Source organism: Leptinotarsa decemlineata, unplaced genomic scaffold (assembly GCF_025532065.1).
Source record: "Leptinotarsa decemlineata unplaced genomic scaffold, Ldec_3_MD MMD2_tig00078346_RagTag_RagTag, whole genome shotgun sequence".
NCBI lineage: Eukaryota > Metazoa > Arthropoda > Insecta > Coleoptera > Chrysomelidae > Leptinotarsa > Leptinotarsa decemlineata.
In genome coordinates this window covers 5,948,470-5,972,956 of record NW_027412724.1, presented here as the reverse complement: position 1 = coordinate 5,972,956, position 24,487 = coordinate 5,948,470, and the positions used below count along the sequence as shown (strand labels likewise).

Here is a 24,487-nt window from a genome sequence, read left to right as displayed (position 1 = left end):
TCTGTGCGCCTCGGTAATTGACAAATAGTCTTGTCTTTCCCTATCCAGATTAACGAAGCCCTACTGTATCACAAATAAACAGTTCACACTAATCTTACTGATATTTCACTTTTCCAACTAGTGAAAATATTTCGGTATATTTGTAAAGATGAACACATATGTGGTTAATAACCTGTTTAGTAGTAATTATAATAATAATTTACAGCTGGGTGTATATCTTAAAACTCTATAGCAAAATGGCAACTAAAAGAAAGTATAAAACCAACATGACAGGAGTAGAAAACCATCTGCAAGTGTGTTATGTGAATAAGCAATTACTTTAATAAACGAATATGATGAAAGAATAAAACCTAGTTACCAAAAATACAAGTGTCAGTGCAAATTATGGAGATTATTAAAATTACCTGTTCAGAAAAAGTAATTTTATTCACAGTATGCCTAATGAAGCCTGCTTTGAGCAAATGCGAAGCATACTTTCTGGCATCCCGCCTCTCCTGAAAGCCTTCAACACGTGTCAGTAACCAATCTATCATGTCAGTTCCAATGAAGGCATTGGGGATTGTTATTTTCAGCCACATTCTGTCTCTAATTTCCAGACCGCTGTCAGTTCGCTGCATTGCTTGTACAACTTGAGACATTGGCGAGTTAACAGAAAGGGGTTCATCGATACCTGTAAAACATATCTTGTAAAGTGGAAATTGAAAAGACACAACAGATATTTTACACAAAATGAGGTCATCGAGCATTTTGCAACAAAAACAATAATATCAGATGAAAACAAAAAAAAAAGGTCACCTTCACTTTTGATCTACAAAATGGGCATGCAAAAGTGCCTAAATGAAAATTTTCATATAGAAGTGACAATTATAAATACAAATAAAAACTGCCTACAGTCTAAAAAGTGGTTTACTCATAAATTTGCTCGATAACAAAATTTGCTGAAATTAAATTGGGATTTTCAATTCAGTTTATCCCAAGCGTTATTTTATATTTAACGTATTTAAAAAACACTTTATTGTGAGATTTTCACTAAACAGTTTTACAAAATGCAACACGTATTTCGCTATACAATAGCTTCTTCAGGCTTGTCTTGAAATCTACTACACCTCACGATTTGATCTCCACAAACTTTATTTGAAAAATATATCAGGACATGTTTCACTAACACACTAGCTTCTTCAACGGTGATTTGAAATACATTTGTGGAGATCAAATCGTGAGGTGTAGTTTATGAAATTACTATGGATCTTCATCAAGTAACGGCCGAATCAATCAGAAAAAAAAAAGCTTTATATATATATATATATATATATATATATATTCTTACCATTTGAAGTACCTGAATTTTACATAAACAATTGATGTTAAAAATATTTATCTGAATTTGGGAAACTAATCAATTAACATTAACATAAGAAAAGAAACTGTACAAACTAATTCAAATAAACATGTAATGAATGAAATTACATGAGCTTATGTATCAGTTTCCACATTTGAAAAAATATTCAGAAACAGTAAGTTATTTAGTTATATTTGTTCACAAGGCTTACAGAACAAATAATTTAAGCAAATTTATTAAAAAACAATGAAGACAAAACTTCAATGTCAGGTAGATTAGGAGTATATAAGTTGACTTGTGGTTCTTGTCCAAAACTGTAAATTGGCCAAATGGTGAGAACTTTTTTGCAAAAAATTAAAGAGAAAAGAAGTAGTTTTTTGAATGGAAAGGACAATTCCGTCTTTCAGCAGAAGGACATGTGTTCAATCACGACTATGACTATGAGAAAAGTCTGAAAATCAATGTTCAAAAATAAATAGATTTAGGAAATTGGGTAATTTACTGAATGACCAAATAGAATTAAATAACTCCCCGTTACTGAATATTCTTTCAAATGTGGAAACTGGTTATTAATGTTGAAAAACCACCATTTTCATAATTTGTTAATTCGTTTTCTTTCACATTGTATATGTTTATAGGTAGTTAAGAGATTAATTTTGACATAATAATAAAAGTGTGAGTTGAGTTGTCTAAAATAAATACAATCATTAGAGAGTTTACTTGAGATATTTCCTCTACTTCAACAATTAACTGATACATAAGCTCAGGTAATTTCATTCATTACCTGTTTATTTGAATAAAATTTAACTTTTTTTCTTTGTTCATAAATAGAATATCTGATGATGTATGTGAAGGAAAAGGAAAAAATAATACAATCGTGTAGTGGAAAAAATGAAGAAGAAACCCCCATTAACAATATGGTTGAGGTAAAAAAGATGTTGAGTCTGTATTTAAAAAAAAGCTCTACAAATGACAACAAATAACAGTAATAAAAATAATGATATTTATTTCAAAATACAGAACAGATGGATCAAGAACCAGTTCCAACATCTAACATCAGCAATGAAGAACGAAGAGCTCTGAACGGCCTACGTAGAGATAACACCTCAATATCTTACCTGCAGATAAGGGAAATGCTAAAGACATCAAGTTAAATTATTAGGAATTTATCTTGATGAAGCCCTAAATTTCAGAAATCACTGCATATATGTTTCTAATAAGTTGAATATACTGGTGTATATGTATAAAAACCTACGTACTGTCCTAGATCAGCAACACCTTATTTCTGTTTATTATGCACAAATAAAGACACACCTATGATATGGAGTAATTTTCTGAGCCCGGTCCGCTTATGCTTATAAAGTCTTCTTGGTACAAAAAAAATCATCAGAACAATTGCAAAAGTATTTATAGTACCTATTCATGTGTGGATTTGTTCAAAAAATTTGGGCTATCAACTCTACCAAATTTGTTTATCTTTGAACTTTACGTTTATGTTCATTCAAATAAATGCTCTTTGGAACTTGTTAAAAACAAACACTACGTAAATACGTGTCAGAAGAATAATATATATAATAATATAATTAGGATGTAATTCTACCAATATCGTAGGGCCACAGCTTTTCAAAAGTTACTGAATCCCCTACCCTGAGTGTTTTCAAAAATAGATTAAAAGATATGCTTCTAACTTGTATTTATTCTGTGGATTACTTTTTGTCCGAAACTGACAGATGAAAAAAAAAATCTGTTTTTCCGTTAACCAGCTGTCGCACCCCTACGAACGACAACCCTCAGAAGTCGAAACTTGTGCGAGCTAAGGATTAACGAGGTCTTACCTTTTAACGTGTGATTCCTAACACGTTAAAAGGTAACCTAACACTATAATTTGTATTCATCCATTTCTTATTGTATTTCTATTAGGTAAAATGATTTGTGTATCCAACGAATCCCATACAATGCCTTTTGTCATTGGATAATAAAATATTATTATTATTATATTTAGGAAAACTCTGTATATTATTATTATTATTATACACCTCGGAATAATTTTTTCCTTCAGTTTGTGTACAGTTGATTTCCAAAGAATATGAAAAAGAAAAGATATATTTATCAAAATATACTATACAGCAAATGAAAGTATTGGAAATACTGAGATTAATTTCACTAATTTCTGTTGAATCAGAAAGTGGTATAAAACTGTGATTTTTGAAAAGCTCAACTTTTTATCTACTTCAATTCTTACGAAATTTATGTCTATGTTTCAGTTACCATGAACCTTATTAACCCTGCCAAAACCTCAAATAAAACTAAGTAACATTGTCAACCCATTGCATTGGTCAGTCTGTAGTAATTTTAGTTGAAATTGAAAATCAGTAACAATTAATGAATTTTGGACAGTCATTAGAGAGGTGGGCTAATCAGATCCAACAATTCATTGAGAACTGTTGTCGACTTAGAAAATAAGAGTGTCCTTTTAAATAATAATTTATAGGTATGCTACATAATACAAATCAACAAAAAATCTCCTACCATTTGCTTTCTTATTTTTTACATTAACCAAATTGAACAAGAACAGAACAAAAAAAAGCATTCAACATAAAGCTAACTGCATACATACCAGGACCTAGTAGACACTCACGTTCATTGGCTGGTATTGTACTAGCTATTGACGAGCTCGATACAGTAGAGCTACTAGGAGGTCTTGCTACTGGATCTCCTCTGACAGCTGCTGTGTGAGCCACCCAAGCACCTAAATATCGATTTTAACCTTGAAATACTTAAATTCATAAGACAATGAAAATACCCATACCTGGATCTATAGGTCTTACTGGTTCAGTTCTAGGTATCGTAAAATATCCTTTGGGATTTGGATCCCAACATTTGGCAACAACTAATTTTATAGGCCTGAAATGAAAAATATGATTACAAACAGAAAATTACTTTTTAAAAATAAAATATGGTAGCGAGATATTCTTACCCCGGTTTTTGTACAACTTCTCTTAATACCTTAACAGCCTCATCATTTGACATATCTTCAAAATTAACATCATTAACTTGTAATATCATATCACCTGGTTCTATTCTACCATCTAAAGCTACTGCACCTCTAAAACGTTATTTGAATGTGATATGAAATTAGAATTTAGAATGTAAACTTACCCCTTCATTATAGATCCAACATAAATTCCGCCATCACCACCCTTATTGCTTTGCCCTACAATTGAGATCCCCAAGAAATTAACTGTGTCCATATTAAGAGTAACTGTTATTATATTCAGAGACATTGTGGAATCTGTTATACTGGAGTATGAACTTGTCCTTGACATGGCCTGAAACAATAAAATGTCCTTTATTTTTGTGGGATTTGGACATAGTGGATAGAGATTTAATGTTCTTAGAACTACAAAAAAATGTTCATCATAAGTGATATGAAACTCGTATTTTTGGATAGTTGTGATAACGAACAAAAAATATTTTTAAGTACTTTATATATCATTTGAAAGTAGATCAAAACTAAGGGCTATGCTCATTACCTGCAATCTTTGTTTTCGCCTCCTTTGAGGTCTCTTTCGACCAGCCACATGCAATCGGCTAATGCTGGAACACTCTGACAGAGCAGTGTGCCTTCCCGTTGTTTCTGACTGAAAACTTGTGGTTTCCAGATCAGAACTCACTATTGATGCAGTCTCATATACTCTAAAAAATATTAAAATTTCAAATCAATTTGTAACACAAAATTTATAATTCATGATGGAATTTATGACATCTAAACAATAAGAAAGTAGATTGCACTATGCATCATTAAAAAGGGAATATAAAAATGAATTGGAACCATATTTCAATTTGTTTACATCATTTTTTAATTGAAAACTGAAAAATGAAAATTGTCAACTGGTGAAATGCTCAAAAATCTGTTTTTCCGTTAATCGGCTAAAAACAGTGAATGAAGTATTTGCTAAAACAGTCTTAAATCTACAAGATGAGATTATTTTTTCCATTATAATAGATAAAAGATAACTCCATGAAACTTTCCCCTGTTGAACGTTCATAATAAATGTAGAAATCAAATCGTCGGAAAGGTTTCGATTTTTTTTTTCATTAACAATCATCATTTCTTCATAATTCTCCTATATCAGAAGATAAATAATTATAACAGTTTGATACACTGTGAGGATTCTAATACGAGCAATTTGCTTAACGATCGTGACAATTTCTTATCCGGCTCTTACTGTGATAGAAAGAATCACCATATTATCCTAGATTATTTTGAGGAGGATAGTACTTCTAGTATGGAGTGTGCTTTAATTGAAGCACTTGCAGAAGTGATAAAAAAAACTAACTATGGTCAGTAGAATAACCAAACAGAATGGTGAAACATAGTTATCTCAAACAGTGAAATCCAAAAATTTGCTCCTCGATTCATATGATATACACACATCGGAAAAGTCTAGGGATATTTTTATAACATACTAAATATCATAAAAATAAATGCATGAGGTCGTTTAATTTCGATTAAATTGGTACACTCGACCACCCTGTAGATTTCTATGGGTTGAACAAAGCCTGCAAAAACGGTAACTAATCTTTTATCAAGTTTTTTACAAACTGTAGGTTTTCGGCTGAAATGAATAATCTGAAAGTGTCGAGTTTGTACATTCTATGCAGTTCTTGCTCAGCAATTAAACTGGAAATATTGTGCTTTAACATGGAACGCCATCACTTACCATTGGCTGAGATGAATAGCGCTGTAGGGCTTCTTCAAGGTGGCATGCGACAAAATGATGTAGCTCTTCGTTTGGGGGTCTCCCAAAGTGTTATCAGTCGATTGTGGCGGCGTTTCCGTGAAACTGGCAGTCCAGCCGAACAACATCCGGGGCGAGGACGCGCTACAACTGCAGTTCAAGACCGACTTTTGGTCTTAACCGCAAGAAGACAACCGACAATCACAGCACCTGAGTTGGTTAACGTGTTGCAGCAGACGCACCAGGTAACCATTGGTCGTGATACTGTCAGAAATCGACTGCATGAAGCAGATCTCCACAACAGAAGGCCACTTAGATGCCCACCTTTGTCGAGAGGCAATCGCGGTAGAAGATTAGAGTGGTGTCAAGAACGTCAAAACTGGGATGCAAATGATTGGGCCACAGTTTTTTTTACAGACGAATCCAGATTTGGATTTCATCCAGATTCTCGTCGAGTAAGACTGTGGAGACGACCTGGAAATAATGAACGTTTGAGACACGTCCAGGAAGTCCACACATACAGAGGTGGTACAGTAATGCTATGGGGCGGAATCATGATCGGCGGCAGAACCGATCTCGTTTTTCCAAATCGCTCCCTCACAGCTCGACAGTACCTCGACACCATTCTTCTACCTATCATCCGTCCGTTTGCTGGTGCTGTTGGTGAAAACTTCCACCTAATGCACGATAATGCTCGTCCACATGTCGCGCGTCTAGTGACTGACTGGCTCACCAACAAAGCATGTGCGGGATATGCTTCAACGAAGAATTACTCCGCATATGGGGAACATTCACACAACGTTTCAATTGAGAGAGCTTTTAATCGCTGAATGGGCAAATGTACCTCAACAAGACATTGACAATCTCATTTTGTCGATGCACGATAGATGTAGGGCCGTAATAAACCAGCGTGGAGGCCATACTTTGTACTGATTCCAATTTTTTTTGTATTATGATTTTTTTTTCGGGGTGCCAAAGAAGAGTGTATACACTTTTATACAAAACCTCTTCGATTCGTTCAAAATTCCTGTTCGAGACATTGGATCATGAACAATTCCAAGGTTGTAGACAATTTTATCAGCCAGCTAAAATCTATGCTGAAATATACATTCTGTGGGCACTCATCGGTAACCTTTGATCAAAATGAGACTTTCACAATGCCTCAGTTTCTTTACTAAAGAAGCTTTGGATGAAGACAAAAGAGCGACGAGTTCAAAGCGCAAACACGAAAGGAAATTAATGAAATCTCTGTCACTACAAAAGTTTCCTCAAATTTTAGTAATTCATTTTAAGATATTTCTTTCGACTGAGGTAAATGTTCAGCTGAAGTAAATGTTATCTCTGACTTGTAGACATGACTAATTATGCAGCAAATAATGTAGCCACTTGTCATTATAATTTGTATGCAGTAATGAATCACACTTTATTTGTCTTTTAGATCATTTACACATGAATGTCATATATGGAATTATGTGGAAAAAAAATTTCTTTTAAGCTATTTGTTAATAGCTTAATAGCTATGAAATGAACTTCTCCCCTCTGTTCAAGCTGCAAATAAAACTGCTGATGAATTTTCACAATGGTGAACAAATAACGGTCTACTTGTCAATGTAAATAAAACTGTTTTCATGAATTATCAACAAAAGAATCTTACTAATGATCATTGTTCACTAATAAAAATACATCACATATCTATAGAGCAGGTGAATCAATATAAGTATCTAGGATTAGTAATTGATCAGAAGTTAACTTGGCGACAACACACAGATTATCTAATAACAAAACTGAGTAGAGTCTGCTTCATAATAAGACAACTACATGGAACAGTATCACTAGAAGTACTCAAATTGGTCTATTTCGGATTAGTACAATCTAATATCTCAAATGGGTTAATATTCTGGGGAAACTCAGCATACCTAACAAAAGTGTATGTTATAAAAAAAATAATTAGATGCATCGCTGGCATACATTGTAGACAATCATGCAAGACAGTTTTTAAAGATCTAGCTATTTTAACACTACCGTCTATATATATTTGCCATAACTATGAATATCAAAAGAAATGAATCACACCATACAAAAAACCGTACTTGTTTATAGCTACATTCATACCTATCAAACGAAGGTGTTTGAAAAATAAACACAAACTTTTATCCAGCCACAACGGCATGTCACGTATGATTTAAAAATAGTTAATAATAACAACAAAAACGTAACGCACTATCATGAACATAAACATTGAAAAATAAAAAAGCACGTTCAATGAGAAGGCTGACACTCAGACTAATCAATAATTTTTTTAATGTTTGCAGTATAATTTGATGCAGCCATTTGAATACAATTATCCAAATGTTCATCTGTAAGTCGATTGCGATATTTGTTCTTAATAAACTTCATATTGGAAAAAAAAGATTCACACAAATAGATTGAACTGAATAATGCTTTCACTTTCAAGGCAACACAGCATAGAACTGAATATTTGTCTTTACTTACAATAGGCCAGATACATTTTTTTGCAAGAAGCTGTTAATTCTGAGTATGAACTGAATAATTTAGTTCAGCAGCAAAAAATAATCATCAAAGAACTACAAGATAAAATATTCGAACTACAACAAGCTACCATCAAAAAATGTATGTACACAAACAGCTGATAAAAAAATTCACCACAAAGACATCTCTATATCAACGGATTTGTCACTTGAACATTTCAGTGGTGTAGATAGGAAAAATTTAAAGGATATAGCGGCTCAAACCAATTGTGATTTATATATTCCAAACAGAAATTTACCAATGGTCAACAAGAGAGGATCCAAGGAAATCACAACAAATAAAAAAACAAATATTACCCTAATATCGGCTACTAACGGAAGAAAAATGGCAGAGTTTCTAGTGAGACAAGCTAAAGGACAGTTTTCCGCCCAGTCCATCTTAAAACCCCACTGTAATGAGAGAGAGTTGATAAACACAGCCATCGAAATTATTAAAAAAGGTGGTGAAAATGATATTGTCATACTGTGGTCTTCAAATTATACTTCCAACTTGAAAAACCTGGCCAATATATTTCCCAATAATGTAACTGCACCACAACTCATTGTTATTACGGAACCTTTCAGATATGATATGAGAAACATCAATGAACACATATATAATAGTAACTTGAAGCTAAAAACGAAACTATGTGAATCTAAAATACCAAATAGTATTATAGAATGCAATGGAGTAATTAAAAGGTTCAACTATAATTCTGACGGATATTCACTCAATAATTCGGCAAAGTGGTTTTTGTGCAAAGCTATACTTCATCATATCAAAACTCACTTTGACTTCGGTTATGGCAACGTTACTGATATCCATCAATTAAAACAAAAAAATCAAAAACCACCCCCAAGATCAACCCCATTGAATCACCAAGGAATGTTGTGTAAAGATATAGCTGACAACCCTACTGATAATACCGATTTACCATATCCTAACCAAAATCAGTCAATATCTCTATTTAATGAACTCCAAAGTGGCAACTCAGGTACCAGTGCAGGGCCAAGTCATGATAATTTTTTATACCCCAGCCAGCTTCTGTGCAGATAGAAGATTGTGTGATCCACGATTCAACTAACATTTGTCCCATTAAGTTTTGCCATATGAACGTCCAAGGTTTTTTAAACAATTATATCTCAATTGAGTTGTTTGTGAAGGCTGAAGACATAGATGTGTTGTGTGTATCTGAACATTGGGTGAAGGAAGATTATGCAAAAAACAAAAATTATTTTGGTAACTATACAATAGCATCTATATTCTCTAGGAAAAATCACATACGTGGGGGAACTCTGATTTTAACCAAGTCGAGTCAAAAAGTTACCGAAATTGAACCTATTAAAGACCTCTCAGTTGAATGTGAAATTGAAATGACTGCAATTTATTATAAAGTAAATAATTATAAAATTGGCATTGCCTTGGTTTATAGGCCACCAAGTGGCAAAATTAATATTTTTACTAAGTGTTTTACTGAAGCTATAAAACTAGCTACTGACCGTTGTAACTTCTTAGTTGTCTGTGGAGACTTCAATATAGATTGTCTGAAAAATGATTTGAATACCAGGTTTCTTTTTGATATCTTTGATTCTTATAAGTTAGATAACAATTTCCTGGGAGCAACCAGAATTTTCACAAACCAATATGCACACACTAGTTCAACTTGTCTAGATTATATGGTTACTAATCTCCCTCAATCTAGCTATGATATCAAGTTAATGCAGCCTAATATAGCTGACCACTTAGCTCACATATTGATGTATCGAGTACAAAATAATACCACTCACTCCAATTGCAATAATTCCTCGTTAATGAGGCGTCAATTACATCATTCAAATATTGATGAACTTCAGTACAGGTTACTGAATGAGGACTGGAGTCAAATTTATCATTTGCCAATATATGAAGCATTTGAACATTTTTTCAATACACTACTCTGGCACTTTGATGTATCCTGTCCATACAAAAAGACTTCCATCAAAAGGGCACGCAAGTGTTGGATATCTAATGATATTATTGAGGAAGGAAGGAATGTAAGGGAAATATTCTGGATAGTCTCAAACTCTGAGGAAACTGAGCCTCATTTGCTCGAAGGATATAAATTGAGATTGAGAAATCACAAACAAAATGTAAAATCAGCAAAAAAAGGTTTTTTAATACCAGAATTTGCGATTCTGAAAATAAAACCAAAGAAACGTGGAAGATAATAAATCATGAACTTGGAAGGAAGAATGGTAAATCAGATACTCAAATTTCTTTACTTAGGGACAGTGACTTAGTAACGAATCCTCATGCTGTTTCAAATCTATTTGTTGAATACTTTTCCAAAACAGCTGTTAATGCGGCATCAAATCATTTTGGCCAAAATTTGTCTCTTCCATGTACTACCTCTAAGGCATGTATCCAACGGAACTGTTTAATTCTCTTCCTATTACCGACTATGAAATAGTCAGTACTCTTGATGGAATGAAAAACAAAAAATCTGCTGGATATGACGAACTATCTGTAATTACCCTGAAGAAAATAATATTTGCTATTATTAAACCATTAACGTTCCTCATGAATCAATCTGTTATACAGGGATATTTTCCGGAGGCTCTCAAAAAAGCTATTATCATTCCTGTGCATAAAAAAGGAAGTCCAACGAACATTGAGAACTATAGACAAATTTCACTCCTGAGTTCAATTTCCAAACTTTTCGAAAAAGTAATTGCAGCCAGAATAACGAATTATTTAGAATATAATAATATACTGTCTGATTCACAACACGGATTTCGGAGAAACAAATCTATCGAGACAGCTTCGTATCACTTACTAAGCCACATACATGATGAAATAAATAAAAACAAGTGTGTTCTATCTTTATTTTTCGACTTATCCAAAGCCTTTGATATGGTGTGTCCCGAGTTTCTTAGCCGTAAACTTCAAGGCATAGGTCTTCCGGGTAATATTAGAAATTGGGTCTTATCTTTTGTGAGTGAGAGAAATATGATAGTCAAATGTAACGGGACAAAGGAATTAGAAGCGACATACAATTTCAGGCAATCATAAAAAACATTTTAATAGATAAGTGCTATTATAGTTATCAAGAATTCTTGAATGACAACCTCACAAACAACTCATTGTGAATTTATGTTTGTAGATATATATGTGTATGTGTGAAAATATATACCTATATTTTTAAATGGGTGTGAGTGTTTACGTGTATGTGAAATTTTAAGTTATGCGTTCAATAGACCTACATTTAGGTACCTTATTTTTACATAAATATACCTGTGTGCTTTATATTTCATATATTATATTTAATATTTTAACATTTAAATTTTAGTTTTTTAACTTATCTATGTGAAATTTCTGGCTGACGTACCATATATACAAATTGTATCATAAGTGGTAAATAAAGATATTATTATTCAGTACTTGAGACTAACGATTTTAAGGCTAAATCATTTTGAAACTCAATGACTTCCATTTCTGTTGCAGCGATGTCTTCGCCAAAGTTCTGCATAACACAAGTTGCAAACTGTTGGATATCAATTTCCATAAAGGGTGAAACAACAAACTGCGCTACTAAAGCCATTTCATTGAAATCCTTAAAACGATTTTTGAAGTTATTCTTCAGGGTAGAAATTATTTCTACATGATATTTGTTGTCATAGGGTTCTAATGATTTTGAGATATTTTTTCTGAAAGAATAGGAAAATGCTTGGCATCGCTGTTAATTAGGTTTTGTTCCCAAAACACCAGTTTTTTGATAAATGCTTTTATATCTGAAATCATTTCCGCTAGTTCTTCATCTCTCCCCTGAAGCTGCATATTAGGTTCGTTTAATTTCTCTGTAATGTCCACGAGAAAACCAAAATCTCTAAGCCAGATTGAATTTTCTAGTTCCGGAGTCGGTTCATCGCGTTGTTTGAAAAATTGAACTATGCCAGATAGGACATCATTAAAACGTTTCAGCACCCGTCCTCTACTTAACCATCGGACTTCAGAGTGAAGGAGTATTGACAGTCAACTTCATCGGCCAAGGTTCTGAAAAATCTTCTTTGTAACGCTTGACCTCTAATCTTGTTCACAATTTTTTACCACCAGTTTCATAACGTTGTTTAATTTCAGGAAATTTCCACATAATGCTTGCTGATGGATAATGCAGTGGTAACAGAGAAATTGCGGGAAAGTTTCATCTTTACGACATAACGCCACCAGACCCTTATCACAACCCACCATAGCTGGAGCGCCATCGGTTGTCAAGCCTACCATTTTCGATATTGGAATTTTCTCGGAAGAAATAATATTTTTTTTAATGAGAAAACAACTCATGTCCAGTAGTGTGTCCTTTCAGTGGAATGAACTTCAAAAGATCTTCTTTAATCGTAAAATCACTAAAAACCATCCTGACTTACACGGCCATCTGGGCAGTGTCAACGACATCTGTTGATTCATCCAGTTGAAGTGAAAAATAAACACAGTTATCTAAGTCAGTTCTTAACTGTAAAAAAATATCATTGCTCATTACTTCTACATGTCTCATCACTGTATTAGCAGAAAGTGGCATAGATTTTATAGCTGAAACTATCTCGTCTTTATTTCTAAAGTTGGCAAATAACGAATCAGCAGCTTCTAAAAACGTCTGTTTTATCATTTCCCCGTCTTCATAAGGTTTCTTTTTTTGTGCAATTATCTGGGACACATGGTACGATGCTTCAGTTGCAGCCTTATTTTTGTCAACTGTTCTTAAAAATATTGATTGTTGTCCAATTAACTGCTTTTTTAACTGTTTCAGTTTGTCCTTACTGAGAGCAACGGAGACCGAAGTATTACATAACAAACACACATTTTTATCTTTAACTTCTGTAAAAAAGTATTATTCTTCCCATTCCGAATGAAAGTGGTATGTCTTTACCTTCTTACAACTGCTTGCCATAATATTATTTTTGTTGTTCTCTGCTAACCCAACCGCTGGACGTTGGTTACGCGTTCAGTTTTAAACTAAGCGCAATGTCGCCGCGCCGTGCGTATTTATCCCGTTCAATAATAATAATAATTGTAATTTATTGAACAAAATTACAATTTTGCTCAATAGTTGATAAATGTTTATTTTGAGTTGCATAGTTATGAACAGTTGTTTCATGTATTATATTAGGAACACTAGATACAACGTAAAGTTATTATTTGGTTGTTTCAGAAAGCAGATCTAAATCTATCCCTGGACGCAAAATTAAATCTTTCCGGAAAAATAAAAACACACTTTGTCTCCAGTGAAAACCCCCACATTGATATCTTTTGAGCCATATGAGAGTAAGCCAATGAATAGTGTCTTGGTGAAATAAAGAAACCTAAACATTTACTATTTTGACAAATACCAGACAAATACAAGTGCTTCACTTTGTATTTATATTATGTCTTACTGAAAAAACAATTCTCTCAGATTAATGCCTCATACACACATTTCCTAATTCTTTGTATCATTCATATTGAAAATTAACAGAGTAATATTTCAGTGACCAATTTTAGTTTCAAACTATCACTTCGACCTTCCATTCTGCTAGCAAATATGAACACTATTTTTTTTTCTTGTTTTTTTTTTCTTGAACTTCCACCCTAATTATGCTTTACTTACCTTGGAAGATGTCCGTTTATACGTGATGAGTATTTGTGATGCCGTCTACCTTGTCTTGAACTAATGATACTTTCGGTATCGGTACAAACCGATTCTGGTGCTGGAGGAGGTAATCTTATTTCTGATTGGTGCGTTACGCTATCTGTGCATTGGGAACCGCCATCGGATTGATTTGACCCATCTGCTGATACCAACTTTAACAAAACAAAAAAATCAAAGATCAAACAAAATAAAAACTAGTATTTTGCAAAGTATATTATGAAATTTGATAATAAATAAATGGGCGCATGTATCTATCATTTTCTGTCAGTAATAAAAAATTACAACTCAAAAGTTTTTTGTGTTTTGTTTGTAGGTGAGTCCATATCAGGAAAAATGATTCAGCATGTCTACTTCAGAGTTACAGCCAGTCTTACCACAGGAGTTATGAGTTTTGTAAAATTCAACAACTTCATCAATCTCGGCTGACCCATTAATAACAATTTGTCAAATGGAGAGCAAGCTACATAAATATGGTCGAGAATAAACTCGAAATGGAATTGCTCAGTCAACAAATGTTCAAACATACCAAAACTTTTATATTTCTTTTACTACCAGTCATAAAAATACTTGAATGTAATGACATTTTTTTTCAAATGTGTTTGAGTGGAAGAATAGTATTCTGATACGAATTGAAGGGGTTATATTTTTAGGAGTGATTAAATCAAATAGGTGAATGAATGTCATTACGATGTCATCGATGACATAAGCAGATCAAGCTTATTCCGTGACATTCAAAATCGTAATTCATGAATGAAGTGTGTGTATTTTCTATAATATTATCCAATTTGGTACTGAAGAGCCTTAGGGCAAGTGTCTTAAGGCGAAACATCGGTGTATACCAGTGAGGGTGACAGTGTTCTATGTGAGTACAATTTATTACCATTCATTCAAAGTAGAACTCATGTGAATGATATCTGATTCTTATTCCACAACAAATGTTTGAAATACAAACTGAGTAGAGAAAAGTATCTTCTGTATAATTCAGTGTTCATATAGAAGTATTTGTTTCGAAAGAATTATTTTCTTTCGTGTAATTCAATGTTTATATGAAAGTAGCTGTTTCAAATTCTACTGCTTCAAACCAGTTCAAATGTGATATGTGATTTAACAAAACTCAATTGAGTGTTACCAAAAATTGATTCTGTAGAAATATTGTTCTAGGTCAAAATCCAATTCTTCTTTTTGATTTGCTCTCCCCGGAATGGTTTCAATTCATAACGAGGATAAATGTTCGATGACACTAGCCATAAGATCAGTAGGGAATTCATATGTCTGTATCCTATTGTCATGAGGCTCACTCTTTGCTGAAATGTGATACATTTCTGAGCGTCAATCCCACTGACAGAGATGTTTTCCAGAAATGGAAAGTTGTGTTTCAATTGCTCAGCAACCTCACATTGAAGCAATCAATGCAGTTTGAAATACAGTTGCAGGGTTTGTCAAAAGTGTCACCATACTTTGTTATATACGCTAAAAGTTTAGGCACCGTGATCGGACTGCTCGAATGAAAATGAGCCCCGAAGTGGTCGACCTTCGGTAATCCAGGACGAGAAATTGAGGATCCTGGTGGAAACAGATCCATCACAAACGGTGCATGGGAGTCCTCCCAAGCGGTTTTTGATGTTTTGAAACGTATCAAAAAGGTCAAATAGCTCTAAAAAGTAGGTGCCCCACAATTTGGACTATCAACAGAAATTGTCACGTTTGCTTTTGCGCAACCAAAACGATTATTTTTTGTTTCGGATCGTCATGTGTGATGAAAAATGGATCCTCTACGAAAAGAGGAGCCACCCAGGACTTCCCAAGATGAAGGAAATTGACGAAATATACAGAAAATCTGGTCAACAGAAGAGGTCCGATCCTCCTCCATGATAACGCCCGTCCGCACGATTCACCAATAACCGTCCGAAAATTAAACGATTTGAGCGTCAAAGTTCTGTCTAACCTACCATTCTCCCCAGACCCCTCGCTAATCGACTACCATCTTTTCAAGCACTTCGATGATTTTCTCACTGATAGAACCTTAGCCAATCAGGACCAGGCAACTTCACTGAATCCCGACCACACACTTTTTAAACTGACGAAATTAATCGACTTATTGGTAGTTATCTCCTATTTTCTTATGCAGACGAATAAATTATGCTTTTTTTAAATATGTTTGGGAAGCAGACTTGTATAAGTGATTGATTCATTAGGTAAGTCAGGTGTCAGGATGATTTCCATATTTTTAATTGTTATGATTGAAAAGCCATCATATCCAGTAGAAGTTTTGTTGACCATCCCATCAAGACTGTTACTTCATGCTGTGTGATTGGATGAGATTGAAATGGATACATATTAGTGAATCCTTCAGTAAGAGTACATGGAAGAGACATATTTTGACCAAAATGTCTACTCATAGCAATTTGTGCTGAATTAGCAAAGTCTCAATAAAATATTGTGATACTTTCTCAGAAACAGAGATAAAGTTCTTCTGTAGAAGTGTGGTCTCAAATAGTTTATCATTTTTATTTCATTCTACTTCATGGTTTATAATTTTCCAGGTTTCTCTAGTTTTTTTTTTACCGCATTATCAATTTTATAACTGTAGTGATTCGCTTTCGCCTTTCTGACATTTTGTTTGTGTTCCTCAATTTTTCATTTATATTGCTCGTTTGAATTGGAGCAAGTTTCATGCTTATGAATAAGTTTTACTGGTCAAGCCACGTCAAAACACTATAATAACGTTGAGAGGGGTATATTTTTAGGAGATAATAATTTTTGGGAAAGGTTATCGCTTTCTACTTCTTCATCTTTAAACAAGATTTTAACGTACTCTGCATACGAACTGGAATATCATATTGAACATTCTTAACTTGAATACTCTGGCTTGTAGAAGATTAAAATCAGATCTTACACTAATTCACAAAATAATCAATGGTAGCATTGATTCCCCGGAACATGTTAAACTTATAACTTTAAACGTGAATCCAAAGAGAACAAAAAATACGGAAATATTCAAAGTATCCTTTCATCATACCAACAGAATGATGGAAAAACAAATTGAATCATGTTCAAAATCAATAACAGTATAAAAACACCACAAAAATTCGTATGGACAATCAAAAAATCATTTGCATCACTTCAGTGACGTTACTAGGCATATACATTGATGACACTTCAAGTTGGACTAGTCTGATAGACAACCTTTGCCATAAACTATCCTCGGTATCATACGTCATGAGAGTTCTAAAAATGTTGATCCTGAAGCACTGGGCTCCAGTCATGGGATCAATAGAGTTTTCCTATGTAAAAAAAATTTGTCAAAATAGTCTTCAATATAAATGCAAGCGATTCCTGCAGAGGAACCTTTAAGATTGGTAGGTCGGTAGCCAGGCGGTTCGACGTGGGTGCTTTGTTCACTTACTCGAATTGACTGCCGTGTTGGTCGGTGGTTCAAGCCCTAGTCTGAACGATCAATTTTCACTTGCTATCGTCCAACCCGTATCAGGAATCACACGTTAAAAGGTAAGACCTCGTTAATCCTTAACTCGCACATGTTTCAACTTGAGGATTGTCGTTCATAGGGTTGCGACAACTGGTTAACGTAAAAACATATTTTAAACAGAAAGACAGATTTAAACTACCTACTGTGTCAGCAATCTAAATCTATGAGTCAATAAAATTTATTATCAATCGCCCAGGCCATTTTGACATACAACGCAAAACGTTTATCTATGGCCAGTCTATAGGCAGAATTTTGAGACTTGCAAACACTTACAATGAGGATTTAGAACTTTTCAATTCATCTTTGGAATCATTTGAAAAAACTGAAAATATTGGCATATTTTCGCCTTTCTTTTTTCTTTTTCTACATTTTGTCCTTACATCTAGCTGATAGTCATAGTACATATGTCGTAAATAAATAAATAAATAAAAAGTTAATAGGAAAGTGTTTTTTGTATGATTCAGTGTGCATATACATGTATTTTTCTTTAGTGTAATTTAATGTTTATAAGTAAATAGCTGTTTCGAAAGTACTTTCCTTCCAGTTTGTATCTGAAAGTTACTTCTTTGCATGATCTACACATCTTTGTATATAGGTACTTTTTTAAATTGATTGATTTCTTTCTTTCTTTGGAAGATTAACACATTTTTTTGTATAAATACGGAGAAGTAGAAAGCCAAACCCTTTCTTTCCAACAATAATAATGATTTTGAAAAATATTTAAAAGCATCGTTTAAAGTTAAATGTTATATCACAGAACAGTTTTCACAATTCAGTTGTTCTTAGTTCATCAATCTTCTCATAATTGAATATTTGGTACTTAATTTTTTTTTTCTCCCATGATGGATACTGAGATGTGAGCTAAGTGATCAGCAATATTAGGTTGAATAATGGTACTTTTATAACTGGATTTAGAGATATTTGTTACCATGTGATCTTATGAAACCGCCTTGCACCAAATTCTTGAGCGGCGTACGCAGACTCTGTCTCAGGTGGGGGAACAAACCCCCTTGAGCAGGTAAGCAAACGTTTGCGCTCAAATGATGATTCACCGAAACCAGAGGCGAAAAAGCTCTGTACGGTTGAATCTAAGGCATCGTCAGGTGTACCTGATGTGCAAAAACCCTCATAGGGGAAGGTTGTCGCAGGCATCAAGGTGGGAATCTTGCACCTTGATTATCCAACTACCTCATTAACGGCCAACCAGCTGGAATCTCTTCAGGGGGCTATTTTGTCGGCTGTGGAGGTTATTCCAGACGGTGGGCCGCAGATACAATTCCAGAGCTGCGTCTTTCAGCCTGGATGGTTACAGGTCGTCTGTGAGCCTGGGGTCTGCAACCGTGGGAGGGCGCTTCCCTGAAATGCGTCACAGGGGACCAACTTCCGAAGCCACACATCTGTGTTGCTTACCTACCTGACGGAGGCAGTCATAGACTGACCTGTGAACAGGTCCTCATTAGATTGAGGAAAATGAACCATGGTCTGTCAACCTTGGAGTGGACGGTCCTCCACAAGGAAAAGTCAGGCCCTGGTCAAACATGGACCTTCGCTGTAGACGATGGATCCATGGCCGTGCTGGCGAAGATGGGTTTCAGACCACATTTTGGTTTTGGTCAGGTCTTATTCCGCCCTAAAACCCGGGCACCCTCCCAGCAGGAAACTACTCAAACGAGTCACACTAGTGCACCCGTTAGAGTAAAAAAAGCGGGGCCGAGTGGAAATCCACCTATGGGGAGGAGTTCAACCAAACATAGGGGTAAACCACCGGCTCACCCAGCCCAAGACCGGGAAAACAGATGTTTCTCAGGAGACAAAGACGGTCAACGTCTCGTCGAGTAAACTGGGAAAAAAGGCTGGACGTGGCTCTCTGAAAGCGAAGACGAAAATCGTCTCGTCAAAGAGATCCAATAAATCAGCAGGCAACTCAGAGACAGCAGGTGTCCTCACCTCATCATCTGAGCCTACACATCCTTCGATCCCGGGAGAAGAGGGTGGAGGTGTCCTTAAGGACCCCCCCATCTTCTCCCTCCTAGGGTTGAGGAGTTCTAAGTTTGCGGCCACACTTGTTATCTTCAAGTGTTTACAGGCAAACTTACAACATGCCAAGGCCGCTTCATACGTCCTTGGAAAAAACTTCAAGGATGAATTAATCGACCTTGCCTTCCTGCAGGAACCATGGACAGGAAATACAGACCGAGTAACCGGACTGAGCAATATTCCTGGTGAGGTAAATTTCCCTATCGGGCAAGAAGGGTAAGATGAATTTTATCGCCTGCTCCGCCTACTTTCCGGGAGATTCAGATACTGTACCTCCTCTTTCTATTAGACTATAGCAAAAGGAACAAACTGCAAATAGTAATGGGATGTGACGCCAATTCACACCATACAGCGTGGGGCAGCACGAATATAAACCGTAGGGGTAAATTACTCTTTGATTATATACTAGGGGAGGGGCTGTCTGTAATTAATGAATGCTCGGATCCAACTTTTGTCACTAGTAATAGGCAAGAGGCATTAGATTTAACCATCAGCTCACATTCACTGAGCAACAAGAATACCATTGGTCTGTATCTACTGAACCTTCTTGTTCAGACCATAGATATATTTTTTTCAATATTGAAACAGGTCTAAGACCAGTAGTGGAATATTGTATTGTAAAGAGAGTGTATGTATATCTCTCGACATTTACGCTCCACAATAACAGCACTATTTACCCAGTCTATATAAATCTAAATAAGTTAAAATTAGTATCAAAGTGAAGTTAGTGAAGTGCTTTGTGTAACTGTGCTACATATAAATTCAAAAAGTTACGTGAATAGTAAATATAACGCTCAGATGATTGTAAATTTCCAGTGACAAGTTATAGAAATCAACAAAAACACCTGGTCCACAAAAAGCAACGTCTCCTTATCTGTGTATCAGCTATTTGTTTTTATTTTCATCTGTAGTTTTTTCTTTTCTTTGGGTGATTTCTCTGAACTTTTTTACTTCGAACATGGCAAACAGTTGTTTCAAATGCAATGTGGAATTTGAGGAAAATGAATCATATTTTGAATGTGACTCATGTAAGAGACCCATTCATACCAGCTCAGCTTGCTCTGAATTATGCCCCAGCGAATTGAAATGTATGCAGTTGAAAAGGAGATCACTACAGTTTCTTTGTGAAGAATGTAAATCCGGTCTTCGTCAAGTTCCAGCTCTTATTAAAGCTATTTCCGACCTGAGAAAGGAAGTTGAAGAAATGAAAATGTGTAAGCCACCTATGCCTCTGAATAGCGTTAGTGAAATAGATAGAGAAGAAGTGATTTCTGAAATGCTTGAGCGTCAAAATCGTGCATCAAACCTCATCATGTTGAACATTAATGAATCGCAATTAAAGACTCAGGCTGAAAGAATCTCACAAGATACAGAAGCTGTTAAAAAAGTTCTTGAAAATTTCAATGTAAATAAAAATAATTTGAAACTGTTCAGATTAGGGAAAGCATTAGCAAACAGAACCCGTCCTATCAAAGTTATATTACAATCGCCAGACGATGCAAAATATGTCCTTAAAAATAAGCAACTCTTAACAGTCCCAAGTATTAAAATATTTAGCGATCAGACTAGAGCTCAGCGAGAGTACTATCAAAGGTTGAAATCAGAATTGCAAAACTTGATTGAAAATGGTGACAACTCAAAAACAATAAAATATATGAATAACAAACCCATGATTGTCAACAAAATTTGGAATAATCCTTCAAAAAAGTAGAAAATAATTCTAATATACAATTAAACACTGACATTATATACCTAAATATTCAAAGTCTTCTTAAAAACAAAGATCAATTACAAGGAAGTCTAGTTTGCTACAACCCAAAAATTATATTACTAAGTGAATCCCGAATAACCAATGATATTGAAGAAAGTGAACTGAAAATTCCTAATTACAATATAGTACGCTGTGACTCAAAAAGTCGACATACAGGTGGTGTCTTAATATATATAAAAAGTGACATTGTGAACTCTGTATATAAAACATATATATTAGAAGGTAATTACTGGTGTAAAATTCTGAAAATTAGACTCAAACGCCCTATTTTAGTGGGATGTCTTTATCATTCACCCTCAGGATCTGATGCAAAATTCTTAGAGGATTTTGAAAATATCTGTGATAGTTTATTTTCGACGAAATTTCATTGTATTTTAGTGGGCGACTTCAATCTGAACTACTCTGATAATAGTTTTTATGTTTCTAGATTAAAAAACCTTCTCAATACGTATGGCATATCACAAATAATCAATGAACCAACTAGAGTTACTAACCACAGCGAATCGCTTATAGATTATGTATTAACGAACGTAAATAGATGTCAAGCGTCGGTGCACTCATATCCAATAATAACAGACCATTCAACAATCACTGTCAACTTTACTAATATTCATAATAACGAAAATCAAACTATGAAAAAATATAGAAACTTAAGTGAAAGCAATTTGGACCTTATAAAAATTAACTTAATATCATGTAAATGGTCTTTAAATTCTACTGATGTTGAAGTTATTTATAAAGAAATACTGAATAATTGCAAAGCAGTTATTGATGATATTTCTCCAATACAAAATTGTAGTATTAACAGTCATTTGCCATGGTTTGATAACGAAGTTCACTGTAAAATTAAGAATCGTGATAGGGCATACAGAGCTTTCAGAAACTGTTCAAATCTAGAAAAACAAAATAACTGGGAAACTTTCAAGAAATTGAGAAATGATGTTGTCAATGTGTTGAAAAGAAAAAAAGATCAATATTATTTTGAAAAAATTGATCGGTATAGAAACAACTCTAAACAAATGTGGAAAACTCTCAAAAAACTAGTAAAAGGAGATGACATTGACTTTCCAAATTGTATTCAGTTTGAGAAAACTGGTGAACTTATATTACTAAAAGATGTTATTGAAATATCAGATAACTTCAACAGTTATTTTGTTGAAAGCATAAATGAAATTGTGGCGAGCATTGACTATTCAGAGTCATGGTGCAATAAAAACTTCAATTTATACAAAACTTTCTCAGAATTCAGATTGCTTTCGTTAAATGACCTACGTAAAATTATAATTTCCTTGGATAATAAGTGCAGTATACATGAAATCCTCAACTTCAAAATATTGAAACAAGTTTTTGAGACTATCGGTCACGTTATATTGCACCTTATCAACACCTCTCTTGAAACTGGCGAAATACCAGAAAGATTGAAAAGTAGTACTATTGTTCCTATACCCAAAATTCCTCATACTATTAAATGTAAAGAATTCAGGCCAATCAACACTTTACCTCTGATTGAGAAGGTACTTGAAACAGCAGTATATAACCAACTAATAGAATATGTGGAAAAAAACGACATTTTAATCAACAATCAATCGGGTTTTCGCAAATTGCATTCGTGTGAGTCATCAGTGCAACTATCTCTAAACAAATTTAAATCTGAGCTGGATAACAATAAGTTTGTTGTAGTCGTGTTCCTTGACCTCAAAAGAGCATTTGAGACCATTGATAGGTCTATACTACTAGCCAAATTGAATATATATGGAATTGAGGGCAAAGTGTATAATTGGTTATCTAATTACTTGACCAACAGAAAACAACGGGTAAGAGTTAAAGACATGTTTTCTTGTGAAATTGACAATTACGTTGGAGTTCCCCAGGGTAGTGTTCTGGGACCCCTTCTATTCATACTATATTTAAACGACATGCCATTGTTTGTCGACTGTGAATTTATGAACTTTTTTGCTGATGATACTCTATTGGCATGTAGCGATGTAAACCTTACGATGGCTATACAAAAAATGAATAATACTCTAGCAAGTGTCAACAAATATTTAAAAATTAATAAACTCAAGCTGAATGTGATGAAAACTAAAGCGATGATAATCACCACCAAGTTTAAATACAGCCAAATAGACTCTAAAACTATTAATCTCAACATTGATGATGACAAAATTGAAATAGTGAATTCAACTAAATATCTGGGATTCCAGATAGATAACACTCTATCGTTTGATGAACATTTTGAGTATATTCATAAAAAAATTTCAAAGAAATTATTCTTTTTTTCTAGAATTGTCAATAATCTTTCAACGGAGTCAAGTATCACAGTTTACAAGTCAATTGTTCAGCCACACTTTGACTATTGTTCCTCTATCCTATATCTATTCAATCAGAATAAATTGTCTCAACTCCAAAAACTTCAGAATCGTGGTATGAGAATCATTTTGAAGTGCCGTAGAGATACTCCTATCAATATTATGCTCAATGTTTTAAATTGGCAATCCATTTCCCAAAGACTGCTATACTTCACAATGATCTTCGTATACAAAATATTGAACAATTTAGGACCATCTTATTTTAATCAGTATATTGTCTTTCATCACGATATTCACCACCACTTCACTCGAAATAATAATAACTTATATATTAACAGAACAAAAAACAAAAATACTATGAACTCATTGTTTTTCAAGGGTTTTGATCGGTTCAACAAATTACCTAATGCAATTAAAAATAGCCCATCTCTGAACATGTTCAAAAATGAACTGAAGAAATTTGTTTTAAATGAACAAATATGATATGTATTATGTCTTTGTTACCTATAGCTGTAATTTGTATAATTCCATTCATCTAATGTTCGTTATATATTTCAAATAATTATGTAATTTATCTTTCTACATGTTGCATTGAAATTTTTCGAATGTAT

At 34.2% G+C, this 24,487-nt stretch overlaps 1 protein-coding gene across 1 annotated transcript in view; it reads right to left on the bottom strand.

The window, feature by feature from the left end:
• The window catches only part of dsh (Segment polarity protein dishevelled), a 59,980-nt gene that overhangs the window by 32,178 nt on the left and 3,315 nt on the right, over positions 1 to 24,487 (bottom strand). Inside the window, 7 exon segments of the mRNA XM_074185810.1 lie at positions 405 to 670; positions 3,957 to 4,088; positions 4,149 to 4,243; positions 4,317 to 4,445; positions 4,499 to 4,668; positions 4,873 to 5,035; positions 14,231 to 14,424. Coding sequence (XP_074041911.1) covers positions 405 to 670; positions 3,957 to 4,088; positions 4,149 to 4,243; positions 4,317 to 4,445; positions 4,499 to 4,668; positions 4,873 to 5,035; positions 14,231 to 14,424 — 1,149 coding nt within the window.